This window comes from Electrona antarctica (assembly GCF_951216825.1).
Source record: "Electrona antarctica genome assembly, chromosome: 3".
In the NCBI taxonomy this organism is placed as follows: Eukaryota; Metazoa; Chordata; class Actinopteri; order Myctophiformes; family Myctophidae; genus Electrona; species Electrona antarctica.
This window is the reverse complement of record NC_136808.1, coordinates 59340042-59365235: the sequence shown is the minus strand read 5'-3', so window position 1 is coordinate 59365235 and position 25194 is coordinate 59340042. Positions and strand designations below refer to the sequence as shown.

At 44.2% G+C, this 25194-nt stretch overlaps 1 protein-coding gene across 1 annotated transcript; it reads right to left on the bottom strand.

Annotated features, from left to right (window-relative positions):
- Positions 1-1111: 1111 nt before the first annotated feature.
- On the bottom strand, positions 1112-18118 carry e2f8 (E2F transcription factor 8). Its single transcript, XM_079496458.1, has 14 exons — positions 18012-18118; positions 16380-16437; positions 16033-16278; positions 15781-15931; positions 14113-14427; positions 13395-13556; positions 13147-13284; positions 12181-12402; positions 11341-11422; positions 10792-11248; positions 9460-9723; positions 5417-5552; positions 3865-4187; positions 1112-2159 (listed from the first exon to the last, which is right to left on the bottom strand). The coding sequence occupies exons 1-14, from the start codon at positions 18026-18028 to the stop codon at positions 1989-1991; spliced, it is 2742 nt and encodes a 913-aa protein (XP_079352584.1). The 5' UTR covers positions 18029-18118; the 3' UTR covers positions 1112-1988.
- Between the last annotated feature and the right edge of the window lie 7076 nt (positions 18119-25194).

The window sequence follows — 25194 nt, the reverse complement described above, 5'->3', positions numbered from 1 at the left end:
TGAGTTAGACTTTAATATATTAGCGCCCCTCACTTCACACGGGTGTGATTTTTCCCCCTATAGTGGCTATGACATGATGCCCTGAATAGGAACGCTAGGTTCCACCTGGTTATACTGTACATTTAATCTAGTACTAACAGTCATGTAGAATTTCCATATGCACCAAAAACATTCTCTTCAATTCTACTGGACCACACAGCAGTTCAGCCATTTGTTCTGGACTAACAGTTTCAATTCAGACAATGGACATTCTTTGCTGATGCCAACATCCTCATGACAGCTGCAGACAGTGTAGAGAAGCAGCACATGTAATGGGGTTTATCTAGTCTCACGTGATCACAGATCTCTGCTACTGATATGATGTACATGTAATGGGGTTTATCTAGTCTCACGTGATCACAGATCTCTGCTACTGATATGATGTACATGTAATGGGGTTTATCTAGTCTCACGTGATCACAGATCTCTGCTACTGATATGATGTACATGTAATGGGGTTTATCTAGTCTCACGTGATCAGAGATCTCTGCCTACTGATATGATTTAGGGTGAAATCTACATTGAGTGAATGGGCTAAAACTAGGAAACATTTCAGAGACATTCTAAAAAATAACAGCTTCACAGAACAAACGCAAAGACTTTAGGGCAGTGGGTCCCATAGTGGGGTCCGGGGACCCCCAGGGGTCCCTGAAGGAGTTCCAGGGGGTCCCCAGCTAAATGATAGTTTGGAACCAAATGGACCATTACGGGTCTGTAACTGTACAAATGGAACCAAATGGACCCTAATGGGTCCATTATGCTTCCATTTGTACACTCAGTTAAATTAACATTGATTTTACAATATAAATTGGGGTCCCAGATAGAAATGCCATTAAATGGGGGTCCGTAGTGCATGTCAAACCACTGCTTTAGGGTGGTCCATATGGGATGGTATATCAAAATTGTCTTTTTGCAGTGGACATAAGATTTGTTACCGCTGGTTTTCTCTGGCCTCCATTCCAAACCCATTCATTGAAATTGAATTATAGATTATCAGAAGTAGGCAGAGATCTCTGATCGTCCGGTACTACTTTTGATTTAATATAAACTTGTACGGCAAACTGTGCTGGTATTTAATAAATACAGGACATATTCATAGAAAAAATCATTTATTTTCATTTTCCATTCACTATGACTTCTGAAATGAAGTTAAATTAAATTATGCCTGATTGGTCTTAGAATCTAACACATTCATTTAAACAATTCCACTTTTTTAAAATGGTAAAAGTTAACATGTACAATGTGCAATATTGTAATCTTACTAGGTTTACTAGTAAGAACTATAACCAACCAATCTACAATATTTCCAGTCACACCAAACTAGGTCTCTCAGTCAACAACGTCCAAATCATCCATTTTAATTTATGTCGAGGTGACTTGGTTGTACTTCTCTGTGGCACAAATCACATTTGCAATACTTATCAATTTGAACAGTTAAGAAAATAACACATTTTGGCATTCATGTAACCCATGTAAGCAGAATTTGCTATTGCTGAATAGACAACCCTTCGCCCCGTTGATAAAAACCATCGTAAAGCATCGTAAAGAAATATCTCTTCCAGTCACACTTTCAAAAAACCATTTACCATATAATACGATATGGTAATTATTTACCATACGATATGGTAATTATTTACCATACGATATGGTCATTCTGACAGAATGTGGTCATCAGTCTCTGGCGGTCGGTCACGCCTTGACAGTAGTCGGCATGACTATTGTTTTGCTGCCTGTCATTTTCACATTACTGTACTACAGTTTATTCAAAAAATTAAATTAAATAAAGTTTGGATCGTATGATAATAAACCACACCCCTCAAAAAAAAAAAGGAAAAAAAGACACCAATCCAGATGTTTCTCCAGAGACACGACAGCAGACCCAGATGTTGTAGTGACAGACATGGAGGGCTTTATGACCCAGATGTTGTAGTGACAGACATGGAGGCTCTTTATGACCCTTTGGGGCTGACTTCAAGTCTCCTTTGTGGGATGTACACGGTGCTGGTGGATGTGCACGGGCTGCTGGTCGTCACCACGGTGGCCAGAGGGGACAGGGAGACAGGGGTGTGGAAGAAGCTGGGCTGGGAGACGCCTGTCCCCTTGGGTGTGGTCATCAGAGGCTGGACAGAAAGAATTCCAGCGGTTAACAGAATGACAACAGCAGAAATGCTTGTGTAGTTTTTCTTGTAAAAAGGAAAGGAAACTTAACCCATTTAGACCTGAGGACGATTCTACAAATGTCTTCTAAATCCTGACAGTTTTCTGAAAACCCTATGTTTCTATGTCAGTGGTTCTCACAGAGTTAAACCCATGTTTCTATGTCAGTGGTTCTCACAGGGTTAAACCCATGTTTCTATGTCAGTGGTTCTCACAGGGTTAAACCCATGTTTCTATGTCAGTGGTTCTCACAGAGTTAAACCCATGTTTCTATGTCACTGGTTCTCACAGGGTTAAACCCAAGTTTCTATGTCAGTGGTTCTCACAGGGTTAAACCCATGTTTCTATGTCAGTGGTTCTCACAGGGTTAAACCCATGTTTCTATCTCAGTGGTTCTCACAGGGTTAAACCCATGTTTCTATCTCAGTGGTTCTCACAGGGTTAAACCCATGTTTCTATGAATCAGTGGTTCTCACAGGGTTAAACCCATGTTTCTATGTCAGTGGTTCTCACAGGGTTAAACCCATGTTTCTATGTCAGTGGTTCTCACAGGGTTAAACCCATGTTTCTATGTCAGTGGTTCTCACAGGGTTAAACCCATGTTTCTATGTCACTGGTTCTCACAGGGTTAAACCCATGTTTCTATGTCAGTGGTTCTCACAGGGTTAAACCCATGTTTCTATGTCAGTGGTTGTCACAGGGTTAAACCCATGTTTCTATGTCAGTGGTTGTCACAGGGTTAAACCCATGTTTCTATGTCAGTGGTTCTCACAGGGTTAAACCCATGTTTCTATGGCAGTGGTTCTCACAGGGTTAAACCCATGTTTCTATGTCAGTGGTTCTCACAGGGTTAAACCCATGTTTCTATCTCAGTGGTTCTCACAGGGTTAAACCCATGTTTCTATGAATCAGTGGTTCTCACAGGGTTAAACCCATGTTTCTATGTCAGTGGTTGTCACAGGGTTAAACCCATGTTTCTATGTCAGTGGTTGTCACAGGGTTAAACCCATGTTTCTATGTCAGTGGTTCTCACAGGGTTAAACCCATGTTTCTATGGCAGTGGTTCTCACAGGGTTAAACCCATGTTTCTATGTCAGTGGTTCTCACAGGGTTAAACCCATGTTTCTATGTCAGTGGTTGTCACAGGGTTAAACCCATGTTTCTATGTCAGTGGTTGTCACAGGGTTAAACCCATGTTTCTATGTCAGTGGTTCTCACAGGGTTAAACCCATGTTTCTATGGCAGTGGTTCTCACAGGGTTAAACCCATGTTTCTATGTCAGTGGTTCTCACAGGGTTAAACCCATGTTTCTATGTCAGTGGTTCTCACAGGGTTAAACCCATGTTTCTATGTCAGTGGTTCTCACAGGGTTAAACCCATGTTTCTATGTCAGTGGTTCTCAAACTATTTCATGTCAAGGACCACAGAATTTATGTGTAATCGGCCGCCGACCCCCATGTGAAAATATGTTGTCCCTGAAGCAAAGATTTGAGTTATAAACATTCGCTCTGAATATATATTCAAAGATTTGCGTCACAATCTTTCAAAAATAGCAGAACTACAAGCTCGTAGCACAGCACGTGCTATGAGCTTGTAGATCTGCTATTTTTCAATGGCTAAAGTATAACAAAATGCTTAAAAACAAACCAAAAGGTGTATTTCTTTTACCTGCTGTACACTGATGAGCGTGAGTGGTTGGCCGTGTACAGTGTGCTGGATGGGGACCGGAGACATGGGTTTGATGAACACCATGCGTCCCAGATGTCCCAGATGTGCAGGCAGTGGACTGGGCAGGGTGCCGGTGCGTTCAGGGGTCTGTCCTGGGCTGGGCCCCCCCTGGATGAGGCCCAGGTTCTGCAGAGTGAAGTTGAGGATGGCAGGACTGGGGCTGTGGAGCCGTTGGCCCTGGGAGGAGAGGGGCGACGCGGCAGGGAATCTGTGAAGGCGCAGGCCAGTGGGGGTCACCTCCTGGACAAGAGGAGGTCTGGAGCCTGGAGGGAGGGAGAAAGTTCAGATTCATTGTTAAGACAGGGGTAAAACTCCTCCCAACAATCACCTATATAACCAAAAAGACAGTCTGCTCTCATGTGATTCTAACTATGGAAATTAGAACCACATGAGAGCTTGTTTGTTATACGTTTATAGCAGCTGCAACTCTCTTAAGAGGTGAGTGTGTGGTTGCTCAACTGCAGGAAAAATATAGACTCCCCAGGAGTATTTTGTAGTGGTATTTTGTAGTGTCAGTAGGCATGTTTCCATAAAGCCCTGGTTTTGCGCAATAAGGCTCTTGTGAATACAATCCTGAATGGAAACACCTCGAAATGTGGAAAAGTCTTAATTTTTAGCAAAAGCACTTTTGCGCTGGAAGGGGTGGATTTTGGCCTATATCGAAAAAAAGGAAATGCGCGAAATGGGCCGGGTATGGAAACACTTTTTAATTAGAAAGCATTGAACCCGCATTATATTGCTTTTGAACAGTTGGCGGCTAGGGAGGGAGTGATGTTGTGGATATAAGGTCCCATTCACTACCCGATAAATAATCGTCTAGTGTTCAAACTTCAAAGATCCAATCTGAAGTCTGAATCCTCCCAAGTTGATCAGGGCGATCAGTTCTGACACAATGTACCGTGGTAAGAACCACAAATCAGGCAACAGTAAGCTATCATTTCATATTGACCCCGGACCTGTACTAATTATTCTGGGATTGTCAGACTCTATTTCTATGTTGACGAGAGCACAGGCAACTTCTCTCATATGGTCTGATTACAGTAAAAAAGGTTAATTTTGACACACTGCTAAATTAAAACTAGTACACTTCACCTTGAGAGAATAAAGTACTTCTTAAAAAATAAAGAGAAAACATCTATGCCATGCCAATTGTATAACGATTTATAACCTGTTATTTAACCCATTTTGGGCGGGAACCCCTTTTGGTGTTAGCATTATGTTATGCTTTAACTATTGAAAAATAGCAGATCTACAAGCTCGTAGCGCGCCACCGAGTGGCGCGCTACGAGCTTGTAGGTCTGCTATTTTTGAAAAATCGAAGAACCACTGACAAAGAAACTTTTTCAGAAAACTGTCAGGATGTAGAAGACATTTTTAGAATCTGATCTCAGGTCAAAATGGGTTGTGTGTGTGTGTGTGTGTGTGTGTGTGTGTGTGTGTGTGTGTGTGTGTGTGTGTGTGTGTGTGTGTGTGTGTGTGTGTGTGTGTTTACCTGCGGTTGGTGTGTGATAGATGTTGTATGTGGGAGTCGGAGCCCTGTTGCTCTCTCCGCTGAGACAGTGCAGGTCTTTGTAGCCGAGGAGGGACTGTTGGGAGATGGGGAACAGGTATCCTGCAGGAACCAGAGTCTGAAAGGACAAGGAACCCCACATGGCATTAGCTGCTGTACAATCGTTTCAATATGCTTCCAGTCCTGTCCTATACACAGACAGACCTGTCCTATACACAGACAGAGCCTAGTTTTAATCCTGTCCTATACACAGACAGAGCCTAGTTTTATGCTTCCAATCCTGTCCTATACACAGACAGAGCCTAGTTTTATGCTTCCAATCCTGTCCTATACACAGACAGAGCCTAGTTTTATGCTTCCAATCCTGTCCTATACACAGACAGAGCCTAGTTTTATGCTTCCAATCCTGTCCTATACACAGACAGAGCCTAGTTTTATGCTTCCAATCCTGTCCTATACACAGACAGAGCCTAGTTTTATGCTTCCAATCCTGTCCTATACACAGACAGAGCCTAGTTTTATGCTTCCAATCCTGTCCTATACACAGACAGAGCCTAGTTTTATGCTTCCAATCTGGTCCTATACACAGACAGAGCCTAGTTTTATGCTTCCAATCCTGTCCTATACACAGACAGAGCCTAGTTTTTCCATCAGGGGTTAATAAGCCGTGTTGTGGTACTGGATTGTCTGGACATTAACTCATCAGTTTTTAATTCTACCAAACATTTTCACACAAAGCTTCCCAGTGGCTCTGGACAATGCTACTGATTTTCATGCTAGATGCTGAATCAGGGACTGAATGTTGGAAACTATACAAAACCTTTTTTTTTTTTAAAGATAGGAGACATCATTGTAGGGTATATTGTTACATTACATCCCATACACACATACATACTTGAGAGTACATTTATAGATACTAGTGTATACAAACAGCCACATAGTGTCCATGGTTGTTCCTCTATGTGTGTCATTGTGTATGCGCAGTTGCCTCTATGTGTAATAGGTAGACAGGCAATAGGCCATGATTGGTGTTTGTTGTTCATAAGCCTGGTTGCATGCTGGAAAGATCTGTCCAGAAACCTGCTAGATCTAACCCGACTCCATGATTGGTGTTTGTTGTTCATAAGCCTGGTTGCATGCTGGAAAGATCTGTCCAGAAACCTGCTAGATCTAACCCGACTCCATGATTGGTGTTTGTTGTTCATAAGCCTGGTTGCATGCTGGAAGAATCTGTCCATAAACCTGCTAGATCTATATGTTGTTCATAAGCCTGGTTGCATGTTGTTCATAAGCCTGGTTGCATGCTGGAAGAATCTGTCCATAAACCTGCTAGATCTATATGTTGTTCATAAGCCTGGTTGCATGTTGTTCATAAGCCTGGTTGCATGTTGTTCATAAGCCTGGTTGCATGCTGGAAGGATCTGTCCAGAAACCTGCTAGATCTAACCCGACTCCGCCACATGGAAGACACTTCACAATAAGCCTATCTCACAGAATTTCCCCGCCCCCCTTAATACGCCCCCTTTTGGGGTTAGTGGTGATAGCGTGACGTCACTCCATAGACGCTACATGTTAACAGAGGTAATTTAAGAAGTCTACAACTTTTGTTTTCTCAAGGTAAGGTTTGTTCTATCTGTTCGAGCTGATTTACCATCTTGTTTGCTTCATAATAATATTGGTCTGTCACATTTTTACATTAGAAAATGTACTTAGATTCTCCAGAGAAACAAACGTGTAAATGCTAATGTTAAAGACACCACTATTTACCGGAAGTGGGCGTGAAAAGCGGGCTGTGAGATAGGCCTATCACATTTAGTTTTACAACGTATTGAGAACTTGTGAACCAATACCGCCCCCATCTGGTGGAGTAAGGTTCAACTATTATGTCTACTTTATTGTATGCCAGCCAGTGTCAGATGGGAAAAATAGCCATCTATGAGCTCACAGCGCATCTATGAGCTCACAACGCATCTATGAGCTCACAACGCATCTATGAGCTCACAACGCATCGCAACGAGACATATTTGAGCTCTTTTTGCTGTGTGACACCACACATGTATCATGTACAAGTTTGATAACACAGGCCTAATGTTCACCTCAATTTAGATGCATGCAGGGTTCATTTGGTTATGGCCGCAGTACCATTAGCAGCTGAAAGTACGGTGGGGAGTGGACGTGCATTGGTGCAACACGTTGCTCCAGCTAGGACGGTGGGGAGTGGACGTGCATTGGTGCAACACGTTGCTCCAGCTAGGACGGTGGGGAGTGGACGTGCATTGGTGCAACACGTTGCTCCAGCTAGGACGGTGGGGAGTGGACGTGCATTGGTGCAACACGTTGCTCCAGCTAGGACGGTGGGGAGTGGACGTGCATTGGTGCAACACGTTGCTCCAGCTAGGACGGTGGGGAGTGGACGTGCATTCGTGCAACACGTTGCTCCAGCTAGGACGGTGGGGAGTGGACGTGCATTCGTGCAACACGTTGCTCCAGCTAGGACGGTGGGGAGTGGACGTGCATTGGTGCAACACGTTGCTCCAGCTAGGACCCAACCGTCCAACACGTTGCTCCAGCTAGGACCCAACCGTGCAACACGTTGCTCCAGCTAGGACGGTGGGGAGTGGACGTTGCTCCAGCTAGGACCCAACCGGAAATGTTGCAACCATCCCCATTCCACAGACCAGTGTTGTTTTGGCAGCAAAATTTGATTTTAGTTTTAGTCATTTTGTCTTTTGAATAGTTTTCATTTAGTTTTAGTAACATTTTAGTCACCTGGAATGTTTTAGTGTTAGTCTAGTTTTAGTCGACTAAATATCATAAGATTTTAGTCGACTAAATCTACAGTTGATTTAGTCGACTAAAATGTATTTTGGCAGGGCTTGATGCCGTCGTAATGACCGATTTTACACTTGCTGAAAATAGCCGATCTACAACGCGTCGCGCTGCGACGCGTTGTGAGCTTGTAGATCTGCTATTTTCAGCATTTAGTTTCCATTTAGTTTTCGTCAGTGAAAAAAGGTAGTGTGTCTGTGTGTCTAGGTGTGAAGGGGACCGTTATTATCATACCTCTGTTAGAGCTGCCAACGAATATTCCATATTCGAACGAATTTTCGAATCAAAAAAAGAAATGAATAACTGAATATATAAAATTAAGATTCGAATTAAAAAAAAAAAAATGCTGTGCAAGTTTTCGCGAGACGGTTCCGTGGGTAAGCGTTGTGAGCTTGTAGATTAGTTATATTTGCCACGCAACACCGGCATACATTGAAGAATAAATCAGCTGCCTCGCACTCTTCCTAAACGCAGACTACGCAGGCTGCGTAGTTCCGATTCACAAAAGGCCCCCGCCCGCCCTGCGCAAAGTCGGCAAAGAGCGCACTACGTTATTTGCGTACGGACGGTGCGCAAATAACGGTGAGCACAGGGCGGGCGGGGCCTTTTACGTTATTTGCGCAGTGAGTGTACGCTGCTCAGAAGGGTGAAATCTTCCGTCAACAGCGTACCTAGTGATCAGAGACAGGCCTGGCCTACACCGAAACATATTTTGCTGTGTTGTGTTGTGTTGTTTCGGACGGACGGGAGAGTATATTTTTAGACAACAACACACAGATCTATCACTCATCAATCTTCAATCATGAAGCGACTTCATCCTTCAGGAAATTATAAAAAGATAAATAAAATGCGTAAGGATGAACTGCGGCGTCGGTCCGGCAGCAGCAGCAGCAATGCAGTGTTCTGTGAATTAATACTGCCTCTGTGCCGTGAAGTTTTATGGGAGAAGGGAGAATGCATGCGTTGTGTTCCAACTCGGTTTTCAGCAGCGCCAATGCGCGGAGAGAGAGAGTTGCGCCAGCAACGCGATCTTAAATGTTATGTCTCAGGTTGTATTGGTGTAAATATAATTATAAAAAAATCCGAATGGCCCCGAATCGGAATCGAAATCCGAATGGGTCGAATTGGTCGAATCCACGTGGGTTTTTAAAACGAATATCCGAGTGTAATTTTTGGACAATTCCGGCAGCACTAACCTCTGTGTGTGCATGTGTGAAGGGGACAGTCCTCACGGGGGTCAGCCCCGCCTCGCTGTCGGAGCTCACAGCTTTGTCCTCCTTCTCCAGGAACGTCTCGACGCTCAGCGTCTGATTGGCCCCCACGGTGTCCGCCACAGCGCCGGGGCCCTTGAGGAACTCTGGGTCCTTGTGGAGGGCCCGAGGAGACGGTCTGCTGGACAGAGGATGTCCCCGAGGGGCCAGACGTGCCTGCAGTATCTCGCACAGCTTCGGGGACGCGTCCTACACCAGGACAGAGGACAAACATGGACATATGGAGAGAAGGCGGACAATGAATGAACAGAGAACACAAGCTTTGTCTAACAGTACGTTTTAACAGCGGGCAAAAACCAGACGAATTTTCCGGAAGTGCATTAATTTGTGTATGGGACCCGGCAACTACCGGTCGCCGGGTTCATCTTTTCGGGCGATACTGGGCGATGTGTCGGCCGATGCTCGCCCGCTGTTAAAACGTACTGTAACAACTGATTAGTTAGGGATTCAAAAATCATAGAGCATAGGCAGACTAGCTAACAAAGATAAAGACGTCATGACTCATTACATTGCAGACGGAACTGGGATGAAATGATTATGTACAATCTGTAAAGAATTTTGCGGTTTCCAATCAAATAGCACTAAACCTCCCCTACAACTGCTAACAAGACTACAGCATCATATTCATAATTAATGAGAATCGTTTTAATGTTTTTCATTTACTCATCTAGCTTAAGAATAATCACAAGGGGAGGAGTTAAGGAGGACTAGAAGTTCAACAAACCACTTAAAGCCTCTACGCAAACAAATAGTAAAGATATCTGATCTACAGCACAAGCTCACTTGTGAGTCGCAACACGTTTTAAGCTTATAGATCAGCTTTAGCAACAAATACTTGCATATTATTTATTAATGTTAACCTATTACGACATATCCCAGAATAGAGATGCTAGGGTCCATGTGGTTAATCTCTGCTGTCGGGAGGAAACCTCATAACTCCAAAATGTTCATTTTTCAGGAAATTAAGAAAAACTTATATTTTTGAAACAAAGCAATACAGCCTCATCAAAGTTGGTGTTGTAACTTTATATATTGTCAATTACTTCCATGTGAGGGGGAGAGGTGAACATTTTGAGGGTCCAATGGAGTTAAGAGGTTTTGTCCAAAGCACTTTTTACTACTTTCCATTGGTTCAATATTTTCGAAACAACACACAGACGTAAAGGATGTTCAATAGCACTGATTTATGCCAAAAACAAAATCAAAAACCTAAAAAATGGAGTTATGATGTTTCCAGCAACGAAAGAGGACTCATACCTTGCAGGTGGGTTCAACCCTCATGGCCTTGGCGGGGCTTCGGTCAGCCGTGGGATCTGAACACGGGCGTTTGATAGCCGACGGGCTGGATTCCTGGGCCCTGGAAGCCGGCCGGCCAACAGCAGCGGTGGGACTCTGACCACTCTTATCCTCAAAGGTCATGGAACGGACAGCCAGGCTAGTGGGCTGTGGCTTGGCCAAGTGGTGCCCTCGGAGAGAGGACGGGTGAAGGTACACGGCGTAAGGCCCACCCCCTCCAGGCTGAGGTAGCAGCATAGGGATGAGGGGAGGGCAGTGTGTGCGGATGTAGGAGACCGATCCCAGTGGCTGGGCTGGAGGGTGCGTCTGAGGGGTGAGGCGGGTGGCATTAGTGTCAACTCTGGCTTCCTGGGACCCTGTGGTGTGAGCAGCATTCTGCTCCGGCGCCACGGCAGTCTTTGACCTCCTATCTCCCGCCCTGGAATGGAAGCAGGTGGATTATATATTCATCTGACATCTGAGACATCTGGCAGACTCATTCTTAACTCTACATGATGAGACTAAACTCACTTTGATTGCTGGTCAAGCTGGATTTTACAAATTGCAGCCAGCTGGGCCATTTTGCTTGGAAAGTCACTGTTCTGTGAATCCCCTGTTAAAAAGAAAGACAAGAAGGAGAAAATACCGGGTTAACAAAATACAGGAATGTGATTCAGAATGAATTCACTGGAATTATTCCAATTAAACCTATGCTGTCTGGTGTTCATTTATGTCATACTGAAATTGGTTACTAAAAACCCACCTAGTCTGATACATACTGTAGTCTAGTATTAGGTGACTGACGATATAAGCAGACACAACAAGAGAAAAATACACCAAAATAAATCTTCAGTTTGGGCAATATTTTTAAATACATTTTGAGTTAAACGAAGATGTGACCCAGGCTCACAGTACGTTTTAACAGCGGGCGAGCATCTGCCGACAATCGCCCAGTATCGCCAGGAAAGGTGAATTATTTTTATCTTTTCGGGCAACGTTGTTCCCTAGTTTTGGAATAAAGAGGCATTGTTTTTTCAAATTCTGTGGAATGGACACATTTTTAACTTGTTGTTATTATACAAATAATGTTGAAATCAGTAAATATCGGTTATCGTCCATAACAGCAATGTTGGTATCGGTTATCGGTATCGGCCAGAAATTTGACATTGGTGCATCCCTACTCTGTCCCTAACCTATCTGTACCCGAAACAGAAGCCATGGCAAATTGACAATACTGGCAACCCCTGAAATCGCAGCCATAATGAATTAATTTGTAGCCAGTAGTCCTATAAACAAACGGGGATGACAAATAGCTCCCAATAGCATCTATTCAGCTAACTCAGTGAGACTTGTAGTGTACTGTCTACTCACAAAGGGAATCTTTCACAGGGCTGCTGGGGGCCGAGGTGATCTTGCGTCTGTCTTCCTGGATACTCTTGGCCAGCTTCATGAGGGAAGGGTGCCTGGTGAAGCTGGGTTTAGACCTTGGTGAAGAGAAGAGGTTCTTCGCACAGTTCTCTTTGGAGGTGCGCGGCGACTCCAGTACCCTCTTGGTTGTAGCCGCCGGACAGCCGGACGCAGAGACCTCAGATTCTGGAAGAGACATTACTGCTTATTACTGGCTGTGTGTGTTTAACACATTTAGGCCTGACGTCAACATTTTAAAATGTCTTCTAAATACTGACAGTTTTCTGAAATACCTATGTTTCTATGTCCAGTGGTGTTCAATATTTCATGCCAAGGACCCCCAAAAAAATGACATGTAATTGGCCACCAACCCCCATTTGAAAATATGTTCCCCCAGAAGCAAAGGTTTGAGTAAAAACGTTTGCTGTGAAAGAATATACATTCAAAGATTTGCGTGACATTTTCAAGATTTTTCAAAAATAGCAGGCCCACAAGCTCGTAGCGCGGCACTCGCTATGAGCTTGTAGATCTGCTATTTTTCAATAGCTAAAGCATAACATAATGCTTAAAACACCAAAAAGGGTTCCCGCCCAAAATGGGATAATATGAGTAATCCATTTTTGTTTTGTTAAAGAAGTTAAAGAACTTTGCCGGTTTTACAGTCCAGTAAAGACAACAGAGCGAAGGCGATAATGTGCTAAACACGGAGTGAGTGGGATTCAAACTCAAGGTTGTGTGCTTTTGTCGTGCTTTTGCTAGCACTTGACATAATAACCCATATAAACTTAAATCACTTATTTATCAAGGTGTGTTCATATTGGCATGCTGTATGTGACCATGTGAATCATAAAAACAATTTAACTTTTTATGAGCTTATCAGAACCTGTAGGCACCCTGTATAGAAATGTTTAGCTTCAGTAACACTGATACCTGTAACGTGGGGAAATTCATGAGGGCCAATCCATTCAAACGCTGGCTTCCTTCCCCTCTCCTCCGTCACATGGACCTTCTCTATCAGCTTCAGACTCCGTAGGATGTTGGCGATGTCATAGAGCCGCCGCACTTTGGCTGGAATGACAGAAAACATTGGTTACTTGTTTCCAACAATTCAACACCAGTATGTGATTCTGACAGAGATATAAAGCATGATGCTCAGAACGTCAGCTATCTGAACTTACTTTTGACCTTGCTCTTGTCCTGATCTGCAGCGTTATCCTCTCCAATGAGGATCTTAGCCGCAACCTCTAGACTGACCACAGGAGGACTGGACACCAGGAATAACATGACAAACTTCTGGCTCATCACCCTAAGTGATTTGTCCTTCCTACTGTTGACAGAGGCTGGGGAGAATGGAGAAATTACAACTGATTATTACCTCTGTCCAAAACAAGATGTAAGTAAGTAGTAGTATGAAATAGAAGCCATAGTAGTAGTATGAAATAGATCACATACGTGAAACATTAAAAGCTGCCATATGATGTCATTTCAAAAGCATTGGAGGACCTGGCGCCCCTCAAAACGTATGTGGACGTGTCATGGGAGGACCTAGCGCCCCTCAAAACGTATGTAGACGTGTCATTGAGGACCTAGCGCCCCTCAAAACGTATGTGGACGTGTCATTGAGGACCTAGCGCCCCTCAAAACGTATGTGGACGTGTCATGTACGACAGCAGTAATTTTTGTGTCACACCTAAGGCCCAAACCGCACCAACGCAACTCCTTGGAACTGCCATTGGGGATAATGGTTTTATGCAACTACATGCAACTTCTCGCAAGCATTTGGTTGCAAGGAGTTGCATCATTGGTGCGGTTAATTTGGACCCCCTTGAAAACGAGATGATTCATCTCAAGGGGTTATTTCCCAATAAAGAATTTCAACAGACTATTGTCTCTCACCGGCTTTGAATTCAACTCCCGGAAGTTCCACGAAGAACATCTCTTTTTGCCCCAGCTCTCCTGCCTCTTCCGCAACCGCCTCCTCATTCTCCTTGTCATCCCCGTCCAGGTCAAATTCCCTTTGGCTCTGCAGCTTCCGGATGTGTTGCATCTGCTGTGCATATCGTTGCTGCTCGCCCACCTGCCTCAGTATGGCCAGGGTCTGGGTCAGCTTGGAGCGGCCACGCCAGATGTAGCGGTTCTTGGCTGAGCGACTCACCATATGAAGGCTCTCAAGCACGTTCATGATGTCATAGATGCGCCTGCGCTCCACATCTGTGTGCACGAGAAGAAAATAATAATAATAAGTGTGTGCCACAGTGGAGAGGGGGCAGTGGAGAGGGGGCAGTGGAGAGGGGGCGGAAAGGGAGAGGGGGCGGAAAGGGAGAGGGGGCGGAAAGGTGGAAAGGGGGCAGTGGAGAGGGGGCGGAAAGGGAGAGGGGGCGGAAAGGTGGAGAGGGGGCAGTGGAGAGGGGGCAGTGGAGAGGGGGCGGAAAGGGAGAGGGGGCGGAAAGGGAGAGGGGGCGGAAAGGTGGAGAGGGGGCAGTGGAGAGGGGGCAGTGGAGAGGGGGCGGAAAGGGAGAGGGGGCGGAAAGGTGGAGAGGGGGCAGTGGAGAGGGGGCGGAAAGGTGGAGGCCACAGTGGAGAGTGGGCGGAAAGGGAGAGGGGGCGGAAAGGGAGAGGGGGCAGTGGAGAGGGGGCGGAAAGGGAGAGGGGGCAGTGGAGAGGGGGCGGAAAGGGAGAGGGGGCGGAAAGGTGGAGAGGGGGCAGTGGAGAGGGGGCGGAAAGGGAGAGGGGGCAGTGGAGAGGGGGCAGAAAGGTGTAGGAATATAAAACAACTAAAATGTTCCCACTCCTTCGTCGACATGGCAAGAAGGAATTCAAGGACTTTTCAGGGACATTATACAACTTTCACACTCTTTGGGTTTTACTTTCGCCATTCCTTGGTGTACACAATATACACAGTGACATTTCAATACATACAGTGTGAACAGTCATGTTCATTTATGGCTGGTGGTATGAGCTGTGATTGGTCTACTTTTAATTATTACGGGGGGCAGCAGTGGCCTAAAGATTAGATTATTGCCGGAAGGTTCCCGGTTGCATTCCCCAGACCAACAGGAGAACTCTGGGAGGGGAATTGATTGTCCACCACTTACCATACCATACCACCTTTATATAGCACATTTAAATAACAACAACGTTGTACCTTCTTGAGGCGTGATTTAAACACCTGAAGGGTGGGGGCTTGTCTTATGTGCAGAGGCAGCTCATTCCAAAGCTTGGGAGCTGCCACTGCAAAAGCCTGGTTCCCTCTGAGCTAACACCTGAATATGGCCTTGGGTGGGTTTGGTGTACTTGAGTAAGCCCCCGACTGCTCCAGTGGCCATTGCCAATACCCAATAGTATAAAGTCTGTTGTCATACGGGTCAGCTCCCCTGTGTGCAAGGTGTGGCTGCCGCTGAAGATAAGCTAGCACGCTAACTTAGCTACCTCCCTGGGTAAATAAAGGTTTAAAAAGAAAAAACATACAAACCCTCTTATAGATTGCCTGGCCTTCAGCCACACAATAACAATCGAAGCATTTTGAGTTGACAAAAGTTATTTAAACAAATTGCATAGACTTACTGAGCTCAGTAGCCACATCGTCCAAACAGATGCCGTGCGTGAGGGCAGGGTCAGGGTAATCCGGGTAGCGGGCTAGGAATTTATGACAGAGCAAGCCCAGACTCTTCTCTTTCCTGCTCAGCTTCTCTGTCTCCTCTCCCGTTTCAATGTCCTAGAGACAAAGATATATATTAGTTAAGTTGTCAACACATACCGAACATTAGGTCAGTGACTTATGTGTGCTGTGGTAAATCATTTTACTTGTGTAGGCTCAAGGGTCTCCTCTCCATCGTTATCATTGCACAACTCCTTCTCTCGGTTCCTGATGTCAGGGCTAGCAGCACTAATGAGCATCTTAAGATTTGATGTGGGTGTCCAGGGCTCTCCAGATGCCGCTTCCATTGGCTTGGTTGGCGTTGTGAGAGGGCCCATGTTTTGTTGGTTCTCCGGCGATACTGTACAAGGGCCAAGTATTTTCCTTGGTGTTTTTGCCACAATCTCGGGCACTACAAAGACATCCTGTTGAATATAAATGAGGAAAGCCCATAAGTAAAGTAATGCTTGAAAGTTAGCTGGCTGTGAACTATTTAGTGCAACAACGAAAAACACTAGATACCAACCTTTGAGGTGGGGTGGGCCACGTATTGAGACTCTGCTGTTATGCTCATCATTTTCCACCTTAGAAAGAACATAGTGCAACGCATTAACTATCTTCATATTCATATTACATCGTAGCAACATATTACATTATAATAATGGCATTTCAGGGGTGGCAGTCTGGCAGAGATCATCCCTGAAATGGATGATCTCTGCCAGGGATGGGGGTTCAGCGCCTGAGGTAGACATTTTTGTCAAAATTCTATTTTTTCTGACAATAATATGACCAGAAACACATATCCCTATATGACCATAACAGGTCTGTAGCTTTGAGAGTGTTCAAATGGAACCAAATGGACACGTACGTGCTTCCATTTTGTACTCTCAGAGTTAAGGGCTCCTTCAGTTGCAAGTAAATCAGTGCCATACACATTCTGAAGAAAACCTGGAGACTTGAGAGTTGACATTCAGTATTTGGGTCTTATGATCAAAATAAGAACATTATAATGGAGTGTACAACAGAAAATCAAACATTATAGCCACAGACAAGACCATGTCTTTGCTACGGACATATTATTATTGATGGCAGCCGCAGAGATCATCTTATCAGAACCACTTCTATCATATTATTTTGTCAGGTTTCTTCCTTTAATCATCAGTAGCATATTGCATGAATCACGTGAGAAATCACGTTATTCACAGAAACCTGAACACAGCCTATGTTCCCAATTGCGCAAAGTTCGACTGCTAACCAAGCTAAGTACAGTACATACCATTACATGGTATCATGTAATGGTATGTGTACTGTACACCGTTTTAGATTGCACTTGATCGATTCATCACAAGGAAGAGTAATTACCTTTTTTGATCGCATTACATTTAATGGGTAATAGCGTTATTATAATCTCGTAATGTTAGCATTTAAGGCATCAGAAAATGCTGCGATTGGGGACTTTTTCTATCAGAATCTAAAAAATCATATAACACAGCCTTGAGCTTGGCGGCGAATGGCGTGCGGACCCATCCAATCATCGCTCTCAACGGCCCCGTTGGCACGCCCAGTTTACGAAATCCAGCCAATAGGAGCAAAGACTGGAAGTGCGTCACGTACAGGATGTGCCGTGTGTGCGCCGACGTGCGTCCCGCGCAGGTAAACATTTATTTTAAAATCAGGGCGCGGAATACAACTTACTACAGTAACAACAACATACATTAAACACGTAGAAACATCCAAACCACAACTCGGAAAACCTGATTGTAGTTCTGCCGTTACGTTACAACGGTGTAATACAACGTTCATTACAGTATCATAAGCTCACTGCAGACCGCGGCGCGCGCGGGGTTTGAGTGACTATAAAGTCAGCCGGGCAAAATATAGACTTGAGTTAATAACTTGAATAACGGACTTTGATCACCACAAGTGTTGACGTTACAGTAAAACACAATAGTAGGCCTACTAGTCTATACCTAGGTCCAAGACAAACTACTGCAGTCTGGGGCGATTCATTCTAGTCATTCTACTAAACAACATTGGATGATCCGTATCGTATGCATCCGTGGATCAAATCAAATCATCATTCATCGATAAAACCACAAGCAAACATCCATCCACGGAAATAACGGTGTGTGTGAATGAGTTTAGTTATATGACTTACCGTAACAACGCAGACATAAAGCAGAAGTAGCCGGAGTAGCCCCTACTTTACTACAACATCCTCCCGTTAAAAAGAAACGAAGCGGGGTCCAAAAATCCTCGCTGAAGCTCCACGAAGAGAATAATAGATGTGGATCCGAGCCGTATCCCTGATTACTACTATGTAGGTAGAGTGCGCCAACTTTCCATATGAAACTTTGTTCTACTAAGCCTCTGAGTGTGTGTCCTCCTTTAGCAATAGCAAGTTTACTTATAGCTTAGTAGTAGTAGCTCAGTATCAGTATTTCTTTAGTCCCGCCCATAGTCCCGCCCAGGACTGCCGCCTGCCGAACCCCCCCCACCCCCAACTCTGCTGACGTTGCACCCCCCCCCCCCCCCCATAGAGCTAAAAGTTTCTGTAAACCACTGCAGTAACTCACACACACACACACACACACACACACACACACACACACACACACACACACTGTACAAATCTCTGTACTTGTAAGGAGGACCCCAGTGGAAACAAGCCATATATGCTTTCTTGGGTTTTAAATCCTCCTAGCAGACCTGTACTGTACTTTCCTGTGCTTTTCCCCCTACAAACTGTTAATACAGTAGGTATTCAATCAATCAACCAATAAATCAATCAATCAAACTAACTAACCATTGTATGGAACGATTAAACCCATGTTTACGGTCTATGGATTAAACAGTGATTCTCAATCTTGCTCACTTCAAGGACCAATCTGTAAAACGTGTAGCCTACTGTAGAAGTGTTTATTTCACTCTGAGAGTGTAAAATGGAACAACTGCTGCTTTTAAATCCAACATAATAAAACACTTAGACTACTCCAGTCTTACCACAGGTCAACCGACTGATCCACGACATTACAGCACATCAGATGAATTAGTTTGTTTAAATTACTCTTCATTTAAACGTGGGTTTACAGAGGCACATCCACAAAGAAACTGTTTAGTTGTGCAACTGATTGATTGATTGATTGAAGTATTTATTAACAGTTTGCAGAATTACAGTACATTTCAAGCACAACTCAATACAAAAAACTGTTAACTGTGAGTGGACGAACCAAAGCACTACACTTGTTTACAAAAGGGTCCACCTTGTTCAAATGTTCAATTCATCATAAAACGAAATGAAAACAGGCCTTCCAACCAGGAAGGAGTGTCACCGGCACAGAACAAAACAAAAAAACAGCAAAATAAATGATAAAATACTAAAAATAGTATACAGTCTGATAATTACACAGGCGAGTCTTTGTACCCGCGTGATTTCTTTCTACGAACGCTTTAAGACATAGACCCGCCCATCTCAAGAAAAGCAGTGCAATCAAAGCTTCTGCAGCAACACACACACTACAGAAAATCATATCATGAGCACACTTACATAAACACACACTTTTGCCTACACATGCACACAGGACGTAAACGTAAGCCATAGTTCACCGTCATGAATCATGTCATGATTATGATTATGTCATGCGGCGACAGATACATGTTGGCGTTTTAATATACATATATTATACAATACAATATATATATATGGGTAATATTTGTACCCACACCGCTGCTGACTCATACATTGCCGTGTGTTCTGGGTTTCTGCCACTAGATGGCAACAGAATCCTTCGTCCTCTGGGAGTCGCCATGGAAACAGACTGAGCGCCTCCAAAGACGCGGGAGGGAGAGCAGCGGCGGGGCAGCCAGTGACGTAATGGTGTGTGTGTGTGTGTGTGTGTGTGTGTGTGTGTGTGTGTGTGTGTGTGTGTGTGTGTGTGTGTGTGTGTGTGTGTGTGTGTGTGTGTGTGTGTGTGTGTGTGTGTGTGTGCGCGCGCGTGCGTGCGCGCGAGTGTGCGTGCGTGTGTGTGTGACTATGTATGTCTATTTAATTGGTGTCTATGTCTGTGAGAGATAGAGCGCGCGCGCGTGCGTGAGTGAGTGAGAGTGTGTGAGTGTGGGGGGACCCACAGCCCAACACGCAGAGAGGAGGCGTCAGGCACTGATTGCAGCAGGCTGGTAGAAGCTGCTGCACAGGCACTACAGAGAGAGGAGAGGAGCCGAGAGACAGACCGCGGCATGGTGGTGGTGGTGCAGCTCCTCCTTGAATGGAAAACAACAAGACAAGTGGAACAGGGTGAGCACTGAGCGTCGTTCTTTAATTCATTAATACAGCCTAATGTTTTAATTGCTTGTTGTAGTAGGCTGCCTATACTTCCAATATGAATGACTTGTCTTGTCTTTCCTTCGGCGACATTTTTCTGTCTGTTCAGTTCAGTTCGGTTCAGTTCCACCACGCACAGTTCAGTTCCCTCCCCGTACCGGAGCTCCATAAGGTCGCTCGGCTCTGCCTGCAGGAGGGAGGGAGGGAGGGAGGGGGGAGGGAGGGATGCTGCAGTCGTTCGTTTGCAACAACTTTAGTCACGTTTTGTGTCGGGTCGTAAATTCTATATTGTGGCTGTTTCTTTAATATCTAATAATATGTCATGTCGGTTTTTGCCGAAGCCACCTTCTAACTTGATATACCAAGAACAGGGTACTAATTAAAAGTTTAGCTTGATATTCGTTAACTGTTCTTCGTGATGAAAAAAAAATTACCAAATCCCAATCCTGCAGTCGTTATTAGTCGTTATGAAACTGGTTTAGAATACGTTATTACAACAAACGATGTTACATATTAGTGTGCAGTGCAGATTGGTACCTTTTGAATGTTAAGGTTCTGTTATCACGTTTTCAATTAAGAAGGTTGTGAAATTGAAGTATTAATAGTGTAAGAACTTTCATTTGCTTCAGTCATTTTCTTCAGTCTTTGAACGTTTGCTTCAATGTCACTCTTTTCCTACCAGCCTCTTCCTATTTTTGAATTGAATGATTAAAAAAACAACATACATTAATTCATTCATTTCATTTGACCTTTTCCCGTTTGTATTGGTTACACATTGGAACTCTATACAACGTGGAAATTAAAATGAGATTTTCCAGTGGAAGTTTTAAATGTTTGTATTTTTTTTACCTTTTAAGAAAAAAAAACCACGATGAACACATCTTCCTTCAAGATGAGGTCTTCTCGGCAGCGGTGATGGCTTCAGAGGAAAGGGCGGCCATGGTTGTCCTGGGTCCCCTTCCTCTTCCCTGATGACTGGTTCACATCTAACATCTTATTGGGGACCAAGACCTGAAAGACAAACTGGAGGAATAATGTGAATGATGGACTGGTGGCTTTTTATTGACATACTTGCAAGAAGGGTATTGAAATACTTGGAAGAGTATTTCACTTTGTTCCTTTAAAAGGAGGTATTATTGATTGGATATTGTGGTAGAAAGTGAGACATCAGACCCTATGGGAAGATGGAGGGAGGAGCAGAGGCCAGTCCACATCAGCACCAGAGGAGGAAGCCTGTACAGCATGGCTTGGAGGACCAGAAAAGGGTGAGTTATACCAGATCTTATCAAATGTAATCTACCGTCCTGTGGCTGAGTGCCAGCTCTGCAGCTAGTGGAGTAATTTTAAATCAAAATCAGTTCAGTTGTGGAGGCAGGTGTAAAAATAAATAATCATATTTTGTCTGGCCTGTGGTGCTATGTTGGCTTTAAAAGGGAATTCCACTGAAAGCCACATTGAAATCTGAATACATACAGTTACAGTATGCTCATGTGGCTGGCTGCCCAAACCATCTCTACATAGGAATGGCAGCAGCAGTAGGAGCACATTTCTTAGAGATCTGTCATGATGATGCTGTACCTCAAACCTCACTTTGCCTACAAACCATACTGTGATTATTTTCTTTTGATCAGACGTCACATCGGCATCCACACCTTTCTGCTAGTGTTGAACTTCGTAAAACAGGAAAGTGGATGTGCCGTGGGTCTCGAGTCATATTGTAGAGAGCTGGTTGTGAGCTCATTTTACTCAGTAGGTCAGCAACCTTACCAAAAATACAAGAGAGACCCAGAGCAGCTTTCCCTAAACACACCCCGGATTGCAATGCTTCCATTATAATTGATGAAATAGCCTTCTTTAATACCACTCCCACCTTGCTCTTCTCCAGTACAGCTTCATTTTTCTTTTACCCAGACAGTCAAGTTGATCTATGCTGCTGTGATAGCTCCTTGGCTTGAGGTGTGAGGTTGCAGACCCCAACCAGTGAGTTAAATAGATCTCTGTGTTTGGCTGAAGACACGTTATTCTTCATCTGGATGTGGAATCTGATTGCATTTTCTCTGCTCCTCAACCACTCTGGTTCTAGGAAGCTCAGTAGTTAATGGTCTTCGAGCTTTCATGGTTACACAATCACTCATTGCTTGTCCCACTCCCACCATGGTTTCAGTCGGGAATGATAGCAGAGGCGTGGTCCCGAAATCCAAAATGTGAGGGTCCACGACTCCAGGTCGAGCAGCTGTAGACTGGACAAGTGGACAGCTGGTTAGGCTTAGAAGATTACGGCATGCACCTTAACAGTTACGTGGTTGCCAAAATGCAGGTCTCTACCAAAGGGGCCAGGGCTACACAGAACAGTCCAGGTTGAAACAATTCTATACTGGATATGGACTGGACTAAGCAGTGGGTAAAGATTTGATGTAATACTTGTTTTACTTGAGCAATCTATAGTAGATTTCTTTCATCTACTTGTTTTTGTCGTTGCTATGGTGACTGACTGACCTCCTGTGCCTCGGCGTGCCCGGTGAGGTAACAGTGTGTCACATCCACATTGTTCTCCAACCCTCAATAGCAACCAAACTAACCTGGTGACATCCTGGGAGCGAGGCGAGGCAGGACACTTTGCTCTCTCCCCAGGGACGCCAGGGACGCCAGGCAGACTGAGGGAGAGCGCTAGGCCTGAACCAATACTCAGTCTGTTAATGGACATCAGCAGTCCTAAATAAATTGAAAGCACTGAGGTAGCGATGTGGATTGGAGGGGGGGGGGGGGGGGGGGGGTGCTCCTTTTGTTGGGGGAATTACTTGAGGCTTCAGTTCAGCCAGACTCTGTGTTCACCCCAATTACCTTGTTCTTGTTCACAGCCTATAGATCCTGTGTGAGATAGTCACCCCTGTAAGAAGTAATTGGATTTTGTTCCCTTTGTAGATTTAGTCTGGCACATGTCCCCCCTGTTCCATATATTAATGTTCATTGAGCAGCAATCATGGACCTTCATGGTAAAGCAGTGAGCATTATACAGGGGGAGACCAGCGGACCTATTGAGGTAATCCGTGCTCAAAGAAAGACCCCGCTGTGATTTATGTGGAATTGTCCATATCAAAACGCTGCCCATTGTTGCTGTATTTGTGTTCAGTGAAATGGGATTCTGTGAGAGTTGGTTCACTGTATTAACAATGAAACGGGCCTATATTGTACCCATCAACGGTGTGCTGTTCAATATACTGTCCTGTACTTACCATGAAAAGCCTATAACCTGCTGACCTACAGCTGAATCCTCCTGTTTCTCACCTGTCAGCTTTCCTATCTTAGTCCGGCAGCCGACGGGCTATTTAGGCCTGACGTCGAAATAAAAAACAAACGTTCAAGTTCAAGTTTATTTGAAAAACATCATTGCATAACAGTATGAATTATGATGTTTCTTACAAGAGAGACAAGAGACGTTCGCTCTGAAAGAATATATATTCAAAGATTTGTGCCGCATTTTTACGATTTTTCAAAAATAGCAGACCTACAAGCTCGTAGTGCGCCACTCGGTGGCGCGCTATGAGCTTGTAGATCTGCTATTTTTCAATAGCTAAAGTATAACATAATGCTTAGTTAAAACACCAAAAGGGGTTCCCGTCCAGAATGGGTTAAAGTGGGATATTTGGTATATAGTATTTTTTTATTGGCCTAACATATTGTCTATATACATACATTCATGAATCCACTTGCTGACCGGCTGTCTGCATTGAGAAATTATTTTTAATAGGGGTTTATATGTGACCATACCATTAACATTCTATATTAGGCAAAGATGTCAAGGGTTAGGATTAGGGTTATTATAGGGTTAGGGCCGATTCATACTCCTATTTTACCGCTGTTTCGGTGCTGTAGTGCCGAAATGATTTCGGCTCGTCAGAAAATTTCAGTAGCACCGAAGAGCCGACTTTAGGACGGTACCCCCCCCCCCCCCCCCGCCCCCGAACCTCAAATGACGTCACAGTGTAGGCTCTACAGGGCCGAACCGACTTTTATTCGGCTCTAAAATAGGAGTATGAATCGGCCCTTAGGGTTATTTTATTTACATTCCTACCTCACACCATGTTGTTGTAGACACACTATTGATTTGCTCTTTCCATGTTAAACCCAGACCATAAGCCCAGGCAGTGAGGAGGACTTTGATTCCCTGGATTGCACAACGTGACTCGATGCAATTAATTTCTTTCAGTCTTCCCGTTGTTGCTGCTGTTGTTTTTTTTAAGTGAAACATTCCTGCTTAGAAAGCAAAACTCAAACTGCCAGAGCGAGGTGTCGGCAGCACAGAGAGTACACCTAGTTGGCCTGCTTTCTGTATTCTCGTCTCACTCCATCATGTCCAGAGAGCACAACTGGATAACTGTGCCAGATTTATTTAGAAATACAGTACAACCTCACACGTACCTTATCCCATTTTGACCTGAGATCAGATTCTATAAATGTCTTCTACATCCTGACAGTTTTCTGAAAAAGCTATGTTTCTATATCAGTGGTTCTTCGATTTTTCAAAAATAGCAGACCTACAAGCTCGTAGCGCGCCACTCGGTGGCGCGCTACGAGCTTGTAGATCTGCTATTTTTCAATAGCTCTACGAGCTTGTAGATCTGCTATTTTTCAATAGCTAAAGCATAACATAATGCTAACACCAAAAGGGGTTCCCGCCCAAAATGGGTTATAGTATAACTGGGTTACTGTGCCCTTTCACCACCACAAGCTCTGAAACGGCCTCTCACAAAGTAAAAAAAATAAGTTCATAATTTTTAGAGGCATCATATTTTGTATTATTTCATGTTCATTTACCTGATTACGTATTTTGTTGTATTTAAGCACACTGTCTATTTTCTTTCATCTATGACATCTGTGAAGTATGACTCCAGAAGTTTACTTTCCGTCTGGTCAGAGCTGTTGACTTCCATCATAAAATTCAAGTTCAATATTTAAAAAAGTATACAAGTATACTTGTACTTCTATAGCCGAACCCTCGACTGGCAGTGTGCATCAATAC